A 17,136-nucleotide genomic window follows, 5' to 3' on the forward strand; every position below is an offset into this window, starting at 1 on the left:
CTGAAGCTGACAGACCAGGTTAGACTTCGCAAAGGATGGGTGGGGCAGGTGTTTCATTCGGGGCTAGATGCAAAAAACAGGGAGGTGGCCATACTAGTGGGGAAGCGGGTAATGTTTGAGGCAAAGACTATAGTGGCGGATAGTGGGGGCAGATACGTGATGGTGAGTGGCAAACTGCAAGGGGAGGCGGTGGTATTAGTGAACGTGTATGCCCCGAACTGGGATGATGCCAATTTTATGAGGCGTATGTTAGGACGAATCCCGGACCTAGAAGTGGGGAAGTTGGTAATGGGTGGAGACTTTAATACGGTGCTGGGCCCAGGGCTGGACAGATCGAGGTCCAGGACTGGAAGGAGGCCGGCTGCAGCTAGGGTGCTTAAGGATTTTATGGTGCAGATGGGAGGAGTAGATCCCTGGAGATTTAGTAGACCTAGGAGTAAGGAGTTTTCGTTTTTCTCCTATGTACATAAAGTATTTTCATGAATAGATTTTTTTGTTTTGGGAAGGGCACTGATCCCAAAGGTGACGGGGATGGAGTACACGGCTATAGCCATCTCGGATCATGCTCCACACTGGGTGGACCTGGAGATAGGGGAAGAAAAACAACAGTTTCCACCCTGGAGAATGGACATGGGATTATTGGCAGATGAGGGTGTGTGTTTAAGGGTGAGGGGGTGTATTGAAAGGTACTTGGAACTTAATGATAATGGGGAGGTACAGGTGGGAGCGGTCTGGGAGGCACTGAAGGCAGTGGTTAGAGGGGAGCTGATATCTATTAGGGCACATAAAGGAAAGCAGGAGGGTAGGGAAAGGGAGCGGTTGTTGAAAGAACTTCTGAGGGTGGACAGACAATACGCGGAGGCACCGGAGGAGGGACTATACAGGGAAAGGCAAAGGCTACATGTAGAATTTGACTTGTTGACTATGGGTAAGGCAGAGGCACAATGGAGGAAGGCACAGGGTGTACAGTACGAATACGGGGAGAAGGCGAGTAGGTTGTTGGCCCACCAACTGAGGAAAAGGGGAGCAGCGAGGGAGATAGGGGGGGTGAGAGATGAGGAGGGAGAGATGGAGCGGGGAGCGGAGAGAGTGAATGGAGTGTTCAAGGCATTTTATGAAAGATTATATGAAGCGCAGCCCCCGGACGGGAAGGAGAGAATGATGTGCTTTCTGGATCAGCTGGAATTTCCTAAGGTGGAGGAACAGGAGAGAGTGGGGCTGGGAGCACAGATTGAGACGGAGGAAGTAGTGAAAGGGATTGGAAGCATGCAGGCGGGGAAGGCCCCGGGACCAGACGGAGTCCCAGTTGAATTCTATAAGAAATATTTGGACTTGCTGGCCCCGCTACTGATGGGAACCTTTAATGAGGCGAGGGAAAGGGGGCAGCTGCCCCCGACTATGTCAGAGGCAACGATATCGCTCCTCCTAAAGAAGGAAAAAGACCCGCTGCAATGGGGGTCATACAGGCCCATTTCCCTCCTGAATGTGGATGCTAAGATTCTGGCCAAGGTAATGGCAATGAGGATAGAGAATTGTGTCCCGGGGGTGGTCCATGAGGACCAAACTGGGTTTGTGAAGGGGAGACAGCTAAATACAAATATACGGAGGCTGCTAGGGGTAATGATGATGCCCCCAACAGAGGGGGAAACGGAGATAGTGGTGGCGATGGATGCCGAGAAAGCATTTGATAGAATGGAGTGGGATTATTTGTGGGAGGTGTTGAGGAGATTTGGCTTTGGGGACGGGTATATCAGGTGGGTACAGTTGCTGTATAGGGCCCCGATGGCGAGCGCGGTCACGAATGGACTGGGGTCTGACTATTTTCGGCTCCATAGAGGGACGAGGCAGGGATGTCCTCTGTCCCCGTTATTGTTTGCATTGGCGATTGAACCCCTGGCCATGGCACTGAGGGGTTCCAGGAAGTGGAGGGGAGTACTTAGGGGGGGGAGAATAACACGGGGTATCTCTGTATGCGGATGATTTGTTGCTATATGTGGCGGACCCGGCGGAGGGGATGCCAGAGATAATGCAACTTGGGGAGTTTGGGGATTTTTCAGGGTATAAACTGAACATGGGGAAAAGTGAGTTATTTGTGGTGCATCCGGGGGAGCAGAGCAGAGAGATAGAGGATTTACCGTTGAGGAAGGTAACTAGGGACTTCCGGTACCTGGGGATCCAGATAGCCAAGAATTGGGGTACATTACATAGGCTTAATTTAACACGGCTGGTGGAACAGATGGAGGAGGATTTCAAGAGATGGGACATGGTGTCCCTGTCATTGGCAGGTAGGGTGCAGGCGGTTAAAATGGTGGTCCTCCCGAGATTCCTTTTCGTGTTCCAGTGCCTCCCGGTGGTGATCACGAAGGCTTTTTTCAAAAGAATTGAGAAGAGCATTATGAGTTTTGTGTGGGCTGGGAAGACCCCGAGAGTGAGGCGGGGATTCATGCAGCGTAGTAGGGACAGGTGGGGGCTGGCACTACCGAGCCTAAGTGAGTACTACTGGGCCGCCAATGTTTCAATGGTGTGTAAGTGGATGGGAGAAGGGGAGGGAGCGGCGTGGAAGAGATTAGAGAGAGCGTCCTGCAGGGGGACTAGCCTGCAAGCAATGGTGACGGCGCCGTTGCCGTTCTCACCAAAGAAATACACCACAAGCCCGGTGGCGGTGGCTACATTGAAAATTTGGGGGCAGTGGAGACGGCATAGGGGAGGGACGGGAGCTTCGGTGCGGTCCCCAATAAGAAACAATCATAGGTTCGTTCCGGGGAGAATGGATGGGGGATTTGGAGCATGGCAAAGAGCTGGGGTAGTACAATTAAGAGATCTCTTTGTAGATGGGACGTTTGCGAGTCTGGGAGCGCTGACGGAGAAATATGGGTTGCCCCAAGGGAATGGATTTCGGTATACGCAATTGAGGGCTTTTGCGAGGCAACAGGTGAGGGAATTCCCGCAGCTCCCGACGCAGGAAGTGCAGGATAGAGTGATCTCAGAGACATGGGTGGGGGACGGTAAGGTGGCGGACATATACAGGGAGATGAGGGACGAGGGGGAGATCATGGTAGATGAGCTGAAAGGGAAATCGGAAGAAGAACTGGGGGAGGAGATTGAGGAGGGGCTGTGGGCTGATGCCCTACGTACGGTAAACTCATCGTCCTCGTGTGCAAGGCTAAGCCTGATACAATTTAAGGTGCTACACAGGGCGCATATGACTGGAGCACGGCTTCGTAAATTTTTTGGGGTAGAGGATAGGTGTGCGAGATGCTCGAGAGGCCCAGCGAATCACACCCACATGTTCTGGTCATGCCCGGCACTACAGGGGTTCTGGGTGGGGGTGGCAAAGGTGCTTTCGAAGGTGGTGGGGGTCCGGGTCGAACCAAGCTGGGGGTTGGCTATATTTGGGGTTGCAGAAGAGCCGGGAGTGCAGGAGGTGAGAGAGGCTGACGTGTTGGCCTTTGCGTCCCTTGTAGCCCGGCGCAGGATATTGTTAATGTGGAAGGAAGCCAAACCCCCGGGGGTGGAGACCTGGATAAACGATATGGCAGGGTTCATAAAGTTAGAACGGATTAAGTTCGTGTTAAGGGGTTCGGCTCAGGGGTTCACCAGGCGGTGGCAACCGTTCGTCGACTACCTCACAGAAAGATAGAGGGAATGGAAAAGAAGTAGATAACAGCAGCAACCCAGGGGGGAGGGGAGGAATCGGACGGACACTCAGGGATGTTATTGTATATGTATAGGTATTTGGTATATGTAATTGTACATTGGATTGTATTTTTGGAGAGTATTTATTTTGGACAAGGCAGTTGCCATTTAGTTTTGTTTTTTGTTTTTGTTTATATATTACTTATTTATTTGTTTAAAACTGGCCACGGTTATTTATATTGCTTTATTGTTGTGTAAAAGAAACACTACGTATTGTTATGTTTGGCCAAAAAACTTGAATAAAATATACTTTAAAAAAGAAGATTTTTCTCTGGTGGGGGAATCCAGATCAAAAGGACATAACTTTAAGGGTAGAGCTCAACTGTTTGGGATTAAAATCACAACACATTTTGACAGTGGAAATCTATTATTTTCTCCGTAAAAGTCTGTGTGGGAGGTAATTAATTAAGATTCTTAAGGTTAATGGCGATAGATTTACATTGAGTAAGATAATCAAAGGCTATGAAGCAAAGGCAGGTAAATGGATTTGAGATGCAGATTAGCCATGAACTAATGAAATAGCATGGCAGGCTCGAGGGGCTGAATAGCCTCCCTCTGTTCCTAACAGTAATATTAGGAATGGGTGAGGTATTTGTTGTTGTAAATATATAATCGCCAAATTCACCAAAGTTAAACAGCCTGGAATTAGTTCATGCCAGGTTAATCCAGTATATATTCCCCCCCCCCACCCCAAATTATTCCTTTAAAGCTGCATGTCCCTCCCTCCTATCCAATGCCAAAGGACACATAACACAAGTATTATCTTCCCGTTTCCTGTGGGAAAAATTGCAGCAAAGAGATTTTCCAAGAGGTTTCACAAAAACAAAATGAGCAGGTTGCTCAAACCATATCAGTTGCAAACGTGATTATCCCACTTGGGGTTGGAGAGGCCTGGCTCCTGGGCGGAGAGGCTGGGTTTGACCTGCTTCTTCCTTAGCAGAGCAGGAGGGTGTACCCATCTGGGATGGCCACTTACAACAGGAAACATGGACGTGCGCAAAGCCTAAAGGGAAACGTGGACAATGCAAGATTCAGGCAGGCACAGAGCCTGAATGTATATTTGTGAGCAAAGACTCCAGACAGCATCGAAACCCCCAACCGATTAGCATTTTGATGGCCCATCTCCGTATGACAAAGGATTGATAATCAGGTAACCGATACAATCCCAGACATTTCGGCGCCACTCCCTTTACTCAGGAAGCATTAACAACAGGATCAACGGAGGACTTCCGGTGACGGCGGGCGGGAGGCAGCCGCACATTGGAGGGCTCCCGTTCGGGAACGGCATTTTCGCGGAGTAATGCCCGGTCCTAGGGCCAGCGACTGCAGTAAAAGTTGGGGGATAGCGCAAGGAGAAGAAGGATGTTGAAAATCACCAAAAAAACGGCCGGGAAAAAAGAGTGAAAGTCCGTTGGAGAGGGGAAAGGTCACCGCGGGGTCAAAAAAGAAAATGGAGGCTGGAGCACCAGGGGAGGCCGCAGTGCTTACGGCTGAAGAAATAACTAAGGTGATGGCTGCGGAATTCCAAAAGCAGTTGGCGCAGATTGAGGAATGTATGGAGATGGTGAGGAAGGAGATGAGAGAGGTTTTGAATGCGCTGGTGGAGGGGGCGGTTTCCCCGGTGAAGACAGCGGTGGCGAGCGTAGTGGCGGATGTGCGAGAGCAAGGGGAGGCGCTGAAGGAAGTGGAGGAGACGGTATTGCAGCACGGTGATCAACTTGCTTCGATGGGGAAGGAGATGCGGAAGGTGATGGACACGAACAAGAATCTGAGAGGAAAAATGGAAGATCTGGAAAACAGATCCAGGCGACAGAATTTGAGGGTCGTGGGGCTGCCCGAAGGAGTTGAAGGACCGAAGCCGACTGAGTAATTTTTCGCGATGCTGGCAAAACTACTGGGGGAGGGGGAGGACCCCACCCGATATGAACTGGATCGGGCTCATCGGTCGTGGAGGCCTGTACCAAAGGCGAGTGAGCCGCCAAGGGCAGTGACTCTGTGCTTCCGTAGGTACAGTGTGAAGGAGAAGGTCCTGAGCTGGGCCAAACAGAAGCGGGTGGTGCAGTGGGCTGGAGCTGGTATACGTGTATCCCAGGACTTTACGGTGGAGCTGGCGAAGAGGCGGGCTGCCTTCAACCGGGTGAAGAGGGCACTGTACATTGGCAAGGTGCAGTGCGGCATTGTATATCCAGCGAAGCTGAGGGTGACTTACAAGCTCAGGGACTTTTATTTTGGAACGGTGGAAGCAGCGGAGGAGTTTGCGAAGGCAGAAGGACTGTGGCAGAACTGACAAATTGAGGAATGGTCATGTGCCGATGTAACCTCATGACTGTATTTTCTTCTTTTTTTTGTATCACTGCGCGTTGTTGTAGAGGCTAAAGGAGCCAATGTTGCATATATTTGGACAAGGGAAGGGACGGGACTTTCTCTCGAAAGGAGGGCTCTTTGGGGTGTAGGTGGATATGCGGGGTTTGGGTGCTAAAAGGGGATCCTTGGGCTTTCCTATGGCGGGGCAAGGGAAAAAGGGACCCGGGCGGGGGCCTCCATGCTGGCCGGTTTAAGCCGGCCAGTGAACGGGAGTGAGGTGGGGGGAGGGGCTGCGGCCATCAGAGCCTGGCAGAACGGGGTCCGAGTGGTCTAGCCGGGGTGGAAAGTTGGGGGGAGGGAACCGAGGTTGGGAGGAGGAAGTTTACAAGAGGCATTGGACGGGAGGAGCTGGAGACTTGGGGGGGGGGGGGGATCGTTGTTATTATGGGGATTGACATATCTTGTTGATTATTGTTTATTGTTGATGGGTGTAAATGTGGGAGAAAACGTGAAAAAGGAGAATAAAAAAAAAACAACAGGGTCAATGACCGCTTAGGACACGCCCAGCCATCAAGGCACCCGCCCCTTTATTGGCTCAGATTGAAGACAGTGATCTTGAACTGCCCAATTAATGGGGTCCAAACCTAAGGACTGCCCAAAAGAGAACGGAACTCCCCAAGGATAAAGAGAGACACTGCCATGTGTTTGACCTCTTTTGGACCTGGCGCTCCGGCAACGTCCACCTCCAATTGCAGCACCACCAGAAGCAAGTTCAAGTACAACGCCCGCTACCAGACGGATGAGCCCAGCTGAGCAGCAGTTACTTCTCCAGACCCAGTAGATCCAGATCCGAACAACAGCCACTGTTCCTCTGACCTAAGCCGGGTGCCTGAAGTTAAGTACAGATTGTCATAGTTGTTAGGTGTAGTTTAACGCGTAGTGTTTATGTTGCACGTGTAAGCTAATCTTGTGTGTAAATAAAGTACCATTGATCAACTAACTGGTGTTTGGCTCTTTGATCGATACCCGGTTGAACCTTGTGGCGGTTTCATTTGATACCTGGCGACTCTGAGAGCATATCATATCACTATCTAGATAAAAGAAGGGCAATCTTATTGGCTGCCATATTTATAGCAAGTAAAAAAGGCAACAAGGGCATGAAGCTTCCAGTGGGAACTGGATAACAGAGTTGGCTTTTCTGGGGTTCAGAAGCAACAGGTTTTAGCTCACCCTTGTCAGGACTTTGGGATAGTGGTCAGACAGTACAGTGATATCCCAGAACAGAGGGGTAGGGGACATCAGGTGAAGCTGGCCATCCTCAGTATACATATGGAAGCTGGGACTGTGCTGGCAGGCACACTCACGGAGGTGCAGCACAAGAAGCAAGAAAGTACAAAGGTGTTTGCAGGCTGGGGAGAGGTGACCATGGAGCGAGAGGGAAGACAAGCTATCCTGATGGAAACACTCCCTGGTCCAATTATTGCTTTTCGCAGGCTGAGATGAATCTCAACTTCCATTTCTTAAACTTAGTGCTGTGATTAAGACACAATCTTCTTACCCAGGGGTCTCTGGAATTTAAAGCACTTCCGAATCTCTCAATGCAACAATTCTGGAGAGAGGAAATCCCCACTATCTCGTTACTGCCAGAGAGCAGGAAGAGGGTAATCGCTGTGAGCATGCTCACTTCATCCATGCTTGGCTTCGAGTCATCTAAAAGAGAGAGAAGAGCTGAGTGGAGGCCATTACAGAATTAGCACAGGGCATGGCTGCCAACTCACACGTGCACTAAACTTCAGGGCAAGAGTTTGTGAGCCAAGATCATCAATCCGGAACCCAGTGTGCCCTCAGCACCAATCCGGATCCCAGTGTGCCCTCACCACCAATCCGGAACCCAGTGTGCCCTCACCACCAATCCGGATCCCAGTGTGCCCTCACCACCAATCCGGAACCCAGTGTGCCCTCACCACCAATCCGGATCCCAGTGTGCCCTCACCACCAATCCGGATCCCAGTGTGCCCTCACCACCAATCCGGATCCCAGTGTGCCCTCACCACCAATCCGGAACCCAGTGTGCCCTCACCACCAATCCGGATCCCAGTGTGCCCTCACCACCAATCCGGATCCCAGTGTGCCCTCACCACCAATTCGGATCCCAGTGTGCCCTCACCACCAATCCGGATACCAGTGTGCCCTCACCACCAATCCGGATCCCAGTGTGCCCTCACCACCAATCTGGATCCCAGTGTGCCCTCACCATCAATCCGGATCCCAGTGTGCCCTCACCACCAATCCGGGTCCCAGTGTGCCCTCACCACCAAACCGGATCACAGTGTGCCCTCACCACCAATCCGGATCCCAGTGTGCCCTCACCACCAATCCGGATCCCAGTGTGCTCTCACCATCAATCCGGAACCCAGTGTGCCCTCACCACCAATCCGGATCCCAGTGTGCCCTCACCATCAATCCGGATCCCAGTGTGCCCTCACCACCAATCCGGATCCCAGTGTGCTCTCACCACCAATCCGGATCCCAGTGTGCCCTCACCACCAATCTGGATCCCAGTGTGCCCTCACCACCAATCCGGATCCCAGTGTGCCCTCACCACCAATCCGGATCCCAGTGTGCCCTCACCACCAATCCGGATCCCAGGGTCCCAATGCATGAATCTAATGATGCACATCATCAAACAGGATTCCTAATCTCTTCAAATCATTGGGATTATGTGTGCGGGGTCTTGACACACTATTTTCCCTATATCTGAAACACAGACTTCTTCCATATCTTCGTCCCTGGCTGCAGGTGAGACACCAGCTGCTGAAGAATGTGAGTGGCCTTGAATGTTGGATTACCCATTGTAAAAAGCAGTCCCCCTTCACTGGCCACAGCGGGTGACGAAAGAGAGCCATGGTTCTCAGATAACTGTACCAGACCAGGCAGCAGGAACTAAGATTAATGGTGTTTATTAAAGACTGACCACCAAACATTTGGCTGCACTTTGAAGTGCCCTACCTGGTTTGGAATATTCCAAGATGGAAGCCAGAGAGCTGCAGACAAGATCTTTCCACTGCTTCTGGATTTGATCCGATTTGGCTAGTGGAGAAGTGATGATAGTTTTGATCCCCTGCAATGCAGCACTGACTGGCAGTGACAAGTGGTTATCAGCCAACCTCACCGCCGTTTCTCTCAGCACACCAGTGATCAGGTAAAGGATTGTAGGTAGTACTGTCATACTTCCTGTGAAAATTGAACCAAATGCAAGCCATTAGCAGGTATCGATTATAAAGAAAATTGGATATTTTACCACAAGTGACCAAGGCAGGCTCTGTCACATCTTCAACAGAGAACTGAATTGAAAGGGAAACTATATCTAGACAACAGGAAGGAGCAGGTAAATAGCATAAAGGTACACAGGTCTAGCTGGAGTGCTTACATCAACACAGAAATTGTGGGCTGAACAGCGTTCTCCTGTATGTTGTAAACATTTGTGCATATTGGACGATATTAAATGTAATATTCTATCGAGTAAAATTAGACAGAGACACCAAAAGTTAATAAAATGATGAACAGACATCCTCACAAGTATACCATGGGTTAATAACTGAGTAACTTGAATCAAACGGAAAACACTAACAACCACCATCCTTAGTTTGAAGCCCTGCTGAAATTGTTCCGCAATTTAAATGAGTAAGAGACAAAGTGCTCTCCAAATGTGACTTTAAACTAAGTACCTTTTAAGGTAGCATGCCCTCACTTTTCTTCCCTTTCTCAAAAGAGGACATCTGGTAGAATTTCATGTCGTAAGTCAGACAATCTGACAAGATCTCTACACAGAACTATCACCTTTAAAAGATTTTATTCATCGACCACTCAACTTGGCCAAATTTTAGTGACAGCTATGGCTCATTGTGCACCACAATCACCTTTCAGTCAGAGGATTGTGGTTTCATGCCCCACTAGTTTAAACCAGCACCAGAGCATTATCCTAGGTCTCTGGATTACTAGTGCAATGACAATGCCAGTACGACTAGGGGAGGGATTGGCATAGTGGTATTGTCACTGGACTGCGAAACCAGAGACCCAGAGTAATGCTCTGGGGACCTGGGTTCAAATCCCGCCACTGCAGATGGTAAAATTTGAATTCAATAAAAATCTGGAATGATAAAAAGTCTAATGCTGACCATGTGCTGTACTTTTCTTTGCTTCTTTAAGTTTGTCACACAGAGACTGGTCGGTGCCTGGAACATGCAGCCAGGGGATGTGGTGGAAGCAGGCACAATAGCAACATTTAAGAGGCATCGGGATGGGTACATGAATAGGGTGGAAATAGAGGGATACGGGCAGAGTAAGGGCAGAAGGCTTTGTTTTTAGTTAGGGCATCATGATCGGCACAGGCTTGGAGGGCTGAAGGGCCTGTTCCTGTGCTTTTCTATGTTCTTTGAAACCATTGTCAATTGTCGTAAAAACCCATCTGGTTCACTAATGTCCTTTAGGGAAGGAAATCTGCCATCCTTACCTGGTCTGGCCTACATGTGACTCCAGACTCACAGCAATGTGGTTGACTCTTAACTGTCCCTTCAAGGGGCAATAAATGCAGGCACGGTCTGTGATGCCCATGTCCCATGAACGAAAAAAAAAAAAACCATCTCCCTATTTCAGATGAGAGGTGTGTGAAATTAGAACTAGGGGGCATAGCCTCAAAATAAGGGGGAGCAGATTTAGGACTGAGTTGAGGAGAAACTTCTTTACTCAAAGGGTTGTGAATCTGTGGAATTCCCTGCCTAGTGAAGCAGTTGAGGCTACCTCGCTAAATGTCTTTAAGGCAAAGATAGATAGATTTTTGGACAGTAAAGAAATTAAGGGCTCTGGTGAGCGGCCGGCTAAGTCCATAAGACATAGGAGCAGAATTAGGCCACTCGGCCCATCGAGTCTGCTCCGCCATTCAATCACGGCTGATATTTTCTCATCCCCATTCTCCTGCCTTCTCCCATAACCCCTGATCCCCTTATTAATCAAGAACCTATCTATCTCTGTCTTAAAGACACTCAGTGAATTGGCCTCCAAGTGTAAGTGGAGCGGAGTCCACAAAAAGATCAGCCATGATCCTATTGAATGGCGGAGCAGGCACGAGGGGGCCAGATGGCCTCCTCCTGCTCGTAGTTCTTATGAGATGTTAAACAGAGACCTATCTGGTCTCAAGTGAACTCGATATGGCACGATTCGAGAAAGAACACGGTTACGATCCTTGGTTTCCCAGCCAGCATTTATCCCTTAAACCACATCAGTAAAGAATAGATTAATTGGTCAGCATCTCATTGCTGTTTGTGGGAGCTCACTGTGCGTAAATTGGCTGCTGTTTTTCCTACATACAACTACACTTCAGAAATGCCTTAAGACATCTTCAGATCATGAAAGGCAATGGTATAAATGCAAGTTCTTTTTCTTTGCACACTTGCTTTCGTCCCTCAATTCTTTCAGTCAACAGAGATGATTTTTTTTGCACCACAGTTTGAGGACGGAACCAGAGAACAGAGTTAAAATTTCCCTTTCTCATCTTCAGTGCCAATTAGATAGGTTCAAGCTCTTCAATTGGCTGTGCTCCCTGCCCCAGCAAACTGACCCAACAAATAACTCTACTCAGCATGCTACATTCCAAGATCTTGGGCGAAATTCTCCGTTATCGGTGGAAAGTCCGCCGGCGCAAAAAACGGCGCAAATCCCACTTGCGTCACGTCATAAAAATGGGACGATAGTCTCCGGCCCGAAATGGGCTAGCAGCGACGTAACGGGATCCGCGCTTGCGCAGTGGTTCACGCCGTGCAGCGTCATACGCGCTGCACGGCGTGACGGCTCATAAGGCCGCGCAGCTCCCCCCTACCCGACCAGAACACCCGACCGCAACACCCGACTGGATGGCTGGCCATCGCTCAGCCCCGAGGTTCGAGTCACGCGATGTGGAGGCGCTCCTGGACGCGGTGGAGCAGAGGAGGGACGCCCTGTATCCCGGGCACGGCCGCAGAGTTGCCCCACGCCACAGCCGGCGTCTGTGGAGGGAAGTGGCAGAGGCCGTCACCGCTGTGGCCCTGACACCACGGACAGGCATCCAGTGCCACAAGAAGGTGAACGACCTCGTCAGAGCAGGCAGGGTGAGCCTCCCCCATATCCCCCCTCCCCCATATCCCCCCTCCCCCATATCCCCCCCTCCCCCATATCCCCAAGTGAATCCAGCCCTAACCTTAACCTCTGCAATGCACGCGCAACCGATGGCGTGCATTCATATGCCTGCCTAACACTGTTGCCTTTTACCCCTGCCACCCCCCCCCCCCCCCCCCACCCCCCCCCCCCCACAGGAGAAGCGCGCACACAACAATAGGGAGCATGTGAGGACTGGAGGAGGGCCCGCTGATGAGAGGCCACTGACCGTACACGAGGAAAGGGCCCTGGAACTGGCTGGCGGACCTGAGGACCGGGAGGTTGCTGATGCAGAGGTCGGGGGCCCACGAGCAAGTGAGCCACCAACAGCCCGTCCCCATATCCCCCCTCCCCTATATCCCCCTCTCCCGTATCACCTGATCACTGCCTGATGTCTAACCATGCATGCTTCATTGTGTATCGCAGGACCAAACGTCCAGGCATCCATCCCCACAGATGCACACCGCCCGCAGGATGCCCCTCGGAGACCACAGGAGACGGAGAGACCCGCACCCTCCAGCATGCGACGCCCGCAGGATGCCCCTCGGAGACCACGGGAGACGGAGAGACCCGCACCCTCCAGCATGCGACGCCCGCAGGATGCCCCTCGGAGACCACGGGAGACGGAGAGACCCGGACCCTCCAGCATGCGACGCCCGCAGGATGCCCCTCGGAGACCACGGGAGATGGAGATACCCGGACCCTCCAGCATGCGACGCCCGCAGGATGCCCCTCGGAGACCACGGGAGACGGAGAGACCCGGACCCTCCAGCATGCGACGCCTGCAGGATGCCCCTCGCACACCACGGGAGGCGACACCCCCGTCACGTGCGGGAGCGACCACCCAGCGATGAGGGGGGCAGCCACAGGCCCCCGTCACATCCGAGCCAGGACACCACTACCCGGGACACCACTATCCGGGACAGCACTACCCGGGACACCCCTACCCGGGACAGCACTACCCGGGACAGCACTACCCGGGACAGCACTACCCGGGACAGCACTACCCGGGACAGCACTACCCGGGACAGCACTACCCGGGACAGCACTACCCGGGACAGCACTACCCGGGACACCCCTACCCGGGAAGACGAAATACCGGACAGTGACTCAGAGTGGATGGGTGGAGACGAACCCCCACCCCAAAGTGCCATGGAGTCAGAGTGGGACGAAGAGCACGACACAACGCCACTGCTGTCACCAACACCCTCCACCATCGCAGAAACACTCACCACGGTTGGGCACTTTAGTGATGAGGCGTCTGGTACACTCACTGGTGCGCACAACACAGCCGTCCCGGTACAGCAGGTGGAGGTAGGAGCAGCAGAGGGACCGGGCGGTCGGAGGGCAGCCCAGGCCAAGCGAACATCTGCCGCCCAGATGGATCCCGGGTTCCTGCAGTTACCACACCCACACATAGATCCGATGCAACCACCGACACGGAGACGAGCGAATAGGGTGACGGGTGGCTTGCGGCGGCTGCGGTCGCAGGTGGAGGAGTCCACCCGCGTCCAGGAGCTGGGAGTGGTCCCGGTCATGCGTGCCACCCAGGCTGACACCGCACGGGTGGCGTCCGCGGTGGAGGCAATGGGTGCGACGGTGTCAGACATGGGGAACGGTTTGCGAGGCCTGGGGCCTTCCGTGCAGGCGGCGTCTGTGGCCCAGGAAATGGCTGCCCTCTCACAGGAGGCCATGAGCCAGTGCCAGATGGCAGAGGCGCTCAACGCCATAGCCCAGTCTCAGCAGGCCATGGCCCAGTCTCAGCAGGCCATGGCCCAGTCTCTGCAGGCCATGGCCCAGTCTCTGCAGGCCATCGCTGAGGGCATCGGCGCCAGTGGCCATGTGCGAGCCGGCGTCGCACTGTCACAGACAGGGTTTGACAACCCCCTGGGCTCCATGGCTGCAAACCTGCAGACCCCTGTCGATACCAGCACGGGCCTCCAGGACTGGCAGCGCCAGATGTCGGGGGCGCGTCGGATGGCCAGTCCGTTCGTATCCCCCACCCATGTAGAGGCCTGGGGGCCATCGGGCACACCGAGGGAGGAGGAGGTGGTGTGGTCCGTCCCGGCTCCCTCTGTAGGGGAGGCGCCGGTACACCGCGACACCTCGGACTCCCCCCCCTTCCGTCCCAGGTGCATCGGGTGGGCAACGGGCAGGACAGGCTGGCAGCTCGCCATCCCAGTCGCCCGGGCCGCAGCCTGGCCCATCTAGGCCAGGACGCCCCAGGAAACGGCCGCCAAAGGGATCCAGTGTCAGAGGGCAGGAATCACAGGAGTCCACCTCCAGTTCTGCTGTACCGTCTGGGGAACCACGTAGACGTAGTCAAAGGGCCTGTAAGGCCAAACAATTAGACACTGAGTAAGTTGGCACGGGTGCAGGGCACAGATGAGTTTTAGGGGCTAGGGCACGTGCATGAACTCCTTTGGTTATTAAAGTCAATGTTACACCTACCGAAGCTGCCTTTGTGCTCTGTCCACAGTGTGCGGGCGTGTCATGTACGTTGAGCGCAAGTGTGTGTGTGATGGGTGGTCTTACCTCAGCCCCAGGTGAGTCTGCCCCCTTCTCCCTGGGCCGCCATCAACATCCCCCGGGCAGAGGACGGGACCGTGCGCTGCAGTGTCACAGCCGCATGCAGGGATGGTCCGGGTGGATGGTGGTACTGTGGCCATGGGTCAGACATAGTCCAACGATGTAGAGCCAGGAGCTCATCGCAGGGCGTGTTGTCATCATCCTCCATGGCCTGCGATAGACACGCGTCCACCCGCAACTGGGTGAGCCAGGCCCGTTGTGCCGCCGGTGGATCGGCCTGCCTGGGGCACATCGCCCCTCTGCTGGGCTATGTTGTGCAGGACGCAGCACACCACAATGATGCGGCCGACCCTATCTGACCGATACTGGAGGGCGCCCCCAGAGAGGTCCAGGCACCTGAAACGCATCTTCAGCACGCCAAAGCACCTCTCGATCACTCCCCTTGTCGCTACATGGGCATCATTGTAGCGGTTCTCCGCCTCATTGCGTGGCCTCCGTATAGGCGTCATCAGCCACGATCGCAATGGGTAGCCCCTGTCGCCCAGCAACCAGCCCCTCAGCCGGGGATGGCGTCCCTCGTACATGCCGGGGATGGATGACCGCGACAACACGAATGAGTCGTGTACACTGCCTGGGTGACGGGCGCAGACGTGCAGGATCATCATGCGGTGGTCGCAGACCACCTGTACGTTCATCGAATAGGTCCCCTTCCTATTAGTGAACACGGCCCTGTTATCTGCAGGTGGCCGCACGGCGACGTGCATCCCATCGATCGCGCCCTGGACCATGGGGAACCCGGCAACGGCAGAGAAGCCCACGGCCCGGGCATCTTGGCTGGCCCGGTCCACGGGGAAGCGGATGTAGCGGTGCGCCATGGCATAAAGGGCATCTGTCACTGCCCGGATGCACCGGTGCACCGATGTCTGCGATATGCCGGACAGGTCCCCACTCGGTGCCTGGAATGACCCCGTTGCATAAAAGTTCAGGGCCACCATAACCTTGACGGACACGGGGAGAGGGTGTCCCCCGCCAGTGCCACGCGGTGACAGGTGTGCCAGCAGGTGGCAGATGTGTGCCACGGTTTCCCGGCTCATCCGGAGTCTCCTCCTGCATTCCCGGTCCGTGAGGTCCTGGTATGACTGCCGGGGCGCCCTCGGGTGCCTCCGTTGCCGTGGGGCCGCGACGTCCTCCTCCCCCTCCTCGTCCTGTCGGTCAGGTGTCCCTCCAGCCTGGGCGGCTGCCGCCTGCCCCTCTTCGGCAGCCTGCGCCGCCTCTCTGGCACGCTCCTCCTCCTCATCCAGGGCAACATAGACATGAGCGGCTGCCACCACGGCGGCCAACATCGCTGGATGGTCTGAAAACATGACGGCCTGGTGGGGGGAGGGGAACGACGACATGTCATCATTGCCCATATCCCCTCCTCCCCCCAGCCAGGTGGCATGGACCGCATGGGTCCAACTGTTGGAGGCTGGCATCTGGCCAGGTGGACCAACTCATTTGCCCTCCCATCACCCTCCTCGGCATGGACCCCCCCCCCCCCAACACGGACCCCCTCCCGGCACTCCCCCGGAGCCCAGCCTACTCTAACCACCACACACACACACACACACACACACACACACACACACACACACACACACACACACACACACACACACACACACACACACACACACACACACACACACACACACACACACACACACACACACACGCCGAGACACACCTCTCCTCGCGCAATCAGTCTGCGGCCACGCCATTTCCTGCCCAGAGCCAACCCCCCAGGCCGTCACTCACCTCCTCGCTGGTCGGCGTGAGCCTGGAGCACCAGGTCACGCCGATGAAAAGGAGGTTTGATTCACGTCGACGTGAACGGTCATCACGTCGACGGGACTTCGGCCCATCCGGAAGGGAGAATATCGGCAGGCCGAAAATCGGCTGCCTTGCGCAGACCCGTGACATTCTCCGCGGCAGCGGCGCCATTAACGCCCCGCCGACTTTTCTCCCTTCGGAGACTTCGGCGGGGGCGGGATTCACGGCGGCCAACGGCCATTCTCCGACCCGGCGGGGGGTCGGAGAATGACGCCCCTTGAGTCAGCCTTGCTGTGTAGCTCTGTGTTACAAACCACAAACATCCACTGCATTATAACCTGATGGGTTTATAAATGATAGCAGAGCAGAGTCCTTTGTGGAGCAAGTTCGATTCCTGTATGGAACAAGTGTTCTTTGAACCCCATGTGGAGCACTGTACGTCACGGTTCTGCTCTCCATTTTCTAAAAAAAGGATAGAGGTATGCTCTGCTCTGGAGAGGGTGCAAGAATGATTTACAACTTTGATACCAGAACTGAGGGGTTAGACCTATCAGGATTGATTGAACAAGCTGGGATTTCTTGCTCTAGACAAGGGAAAGCTGAGGG

At 53.8% G+C, this 17,136-nt stretch overlaps 1 protein-coding gene across 1 annotated transcript in view; it reads right to left on the reverse strand.

Moving 5' to 3' along the window:
• heatr5b (HEAT repeat containing 5B) overlaps positions 1 to 17,136 on the reverse strand; it is a 128,057-nt gene that overhangs the window by 4,656 nt on the left and 106,265 nt on the right. The window contains exons 33-34 of the mRNA XM_072498484.1: positions 9,010 to 9,234; positions 7,559 to 7,710 (exon numbers count right to left, since the gene is read on the reverse strand). Coding sequence (XP_072354585.1) covers positions 7,559 to 7,710; positions 9,010 to 9,234 — 377 coding nt within the window. The remainder of the gene's footprint in view (positions 1 to 7,558; positions 7,711 to 9,009; positions 9,235 to 17,136) is intronic.

This window comes from Scyliorhinus torazame, chromosome 4 (genome assembly GCF_047496885.1).
Source record: "Scyliorhinus torazame isolate Kashiwa2021f chromosome 4, sScyTor2.1, whole genome shotgun sequence".
Taxonomy (NCBI): domain Eukaryota; kingdom Metazoa; phylum Chordata; class Chondrichthyes; order Carcharhiniformes; family Scyliorhinidae; genus Scyliorhinus; species Scyliorhinus torazame.